Source organism: Limulus polyphemus, unplaced genomic scaffold (assembly GCF_000517525.1).
Source record: "Limulus polyphemus unplaced genomic scaffold, Limulus_polyphemus-2.1.2 Scaffold12288, whole genome shotgun sequence".
Lineage (NCBI taxonomy): Eukaryota > Metazoa > Arthropoda > Merostomata > Xiphosura > Limulidae > Limulus > Limulus polyphemus.
Window position 1 is genome coordinate 7,552 of NW_013677898.1, and position 2,347 is coordinate 9,898.

The following is a 2,347-nucleotide window of genomic DNA, read 5'->3' on the forward strand; positions in this document are numbered from 1 at the left end:
AGCCCTTTTACTGCCACATTCCCAGATAAACAACTGTCTCAGTACCAGTTTAACCCTTTTACTGCCACATTCACAGATAAACAACTGTCTCAGTACCAGTTTAACCCTTTTACTGCCACATTCCCAGATAAACAACTGTCTCAGTACCAGTTTAACCCTTTTACTGCCACATTCACTGTCTGTAGTTCATACTGGAGGGATTTAAACATTGTGATAAAAGTTTAGATAAACGACCTTTACACACCTGATGTATATATACATTTGTTTTTATTATTACTACCAATGTTTCACTTTTATGGCTTCTTCAGGGTTAATACATACAAACTGTTCGATATTGAAGCGTAGGTAAAATGTTGAAGCTTAGAAACAAAAACCTCCTCACCACAGAGAAGAACTCACCAAGAGGTTGACAGATTCGATTACATCTAGAAACACTTCATTCTTTCGATACTTGATACCTTCTGACCTCCAGGACACAGCATTAGTAACAGCCATCGGTGGTCGAGCCTGAACCTCCATCTTATGACTTTCCTGGGTTATGTACCTGCAAGTCAGACAAAGACTCCCTTTCACAGTAACAGAAACATTGTTCCTATCAATCTTTGTACTTTATATACATCAAAATGTAAACTTCATTTGGAGATTCTCACCAAAGAAAACATGAGAGCTGAAAGTTCCACAGTTCAACAAAACAATGCGTTATTTCTTACCAAGATTTAAAACACTTTATACATGACGATATTGGTAAACCAGAGAATTATCAAAATAGGAAGTTCAACACTTCACAGCTAACATTTGTCAGACACATAGATGAATTTCTAGAAATCATTCAAAACCAAAACAACGAACCTTCTCAGACTGACAGATGATTCAACTGTACCGACGAAAGAAAACGACAATTTACTAGAAAAACATATTGTTAAAATCTAATTTTCTATAAATTCCACAAAGTATGTTAATTTTTTTCCAGGATTTAAAACAGTTTATCTAATGACAATACTGATACAACACAAATTTATCAAAATAAGTAGTTCAACACTTCACAGCTAACATAACTGGACTTTTATAAATTCATTGTTAAAGTCTGTAGCTTCACCTAACAACTGGACTTTTATAAGTTCATTGTTACAGTCTGTAGCTTCACCTAACAACTGGACTTTTATAAATTCATTGTTAAAGTCTGTGGCTTCACCCGACAACTGGACTTCTATAAATTCATTGTTACATTCTGTAGCTTCACCCGACAACTGGACTTTTATAAATTCATTGTTACAGTCTGTAGCTTCACCCGACAACTGGACTTTTATAAATTCATTGTTACAGTCTGTAGCTTCACCTAACAACGGGAAAACGAGAGGGGGAGGGCTTAAAGAAACTAGTCCATCCACAAGTTAATAGATTCTTTGATGAGAACACTTACAAGATATTGTTCTACAGCTACCATCGCTCAACCTGATCTGGTAATTAAAGGTAGAAAACTGTCTCCAATGGGGAAGAAAGAATATATTAATTGCCCTCGGTGACTCAGTGGTAACTCTGAGGTCTTATAACGCTAAAAGTCGAAGTTCGATACCCGCAGTCGATAGAGCCCAGGTAGCCTAGTGTATATAGCTATGTACTTAACAACAACATTCTCATCAATTATAGTTAATAGTGTTTAAAATCATCGCTTAAATAGAATACAAGTTAGTTATTTATTTGCTAAATTATGTAACTGATAAATGTTTATATTCTTGATCTTCTAAAAGTTCTATTTTATTCTATTTTCCAAGCAATGAATTGTAATTTCGCTCTGCAATGTTTATTCAACGTCTATGGTATTACAGAAGAACAGTTGTTTAAAACACTTCACAAGCTATCTAACAAAACGTGTCGTCAGTACAGCTGCACCAACCAAGCGGAAATCCTGTAATCAGCTGGTAGTTATCATGTGACTCCAATTATCCATATCTATATGTTAGAGTTTTTAATGTTGGTATCTATACGTTAGATGGACTTTTTAATGTTGGTATCTATACGTTAGATGGACTTTTAATGTTGGTATCTATATGTTAGATGGACTTTTTAATGTTGGTATCTATACGTTAGATGGCCTTTTAATGTTGGTATCTATATGTTAGATGGACTTTTTAATGTTGGTATCTATACATTAGATGTAGTTTTTAATGTTGGTATCTATACATTAGATGGACTTTTTAATGTTGGTATCTATACGTTAGATGGACTTTTTAATGTTGGTATCTATATGTTAGAGTTTTTAATGTTGGTATCTATACGTTAGAGTTTTTAATGTTGGTATCTATACGTTAGATGGAGTTTTTAATGTTGGTATTTATATGTTAGAGTT

General features: G+C 34.0%; 1 protein-coding gene across 1 annotated transcript in view; it reads right to left on the reverse strand.

The window, feature by feature from the left end:
- LOC106476961 (AP-1 complex subunit mu-1-like) overlaps positions 1–2,347 on the reverse strand; it is a 12,564-nt gene that overhangs the window by 7,227 nt on the left and 2,990 nt on the right. The window contains exon 3 of the mRNA XM_013937573.2: positions 400–544. Coding sequence (XP_013793027.2) covers positions 400–544 — 145 coding nt within the window. The remainder of the gene's footprint in view (positions 1–399; positions 545–2,347) is intronic.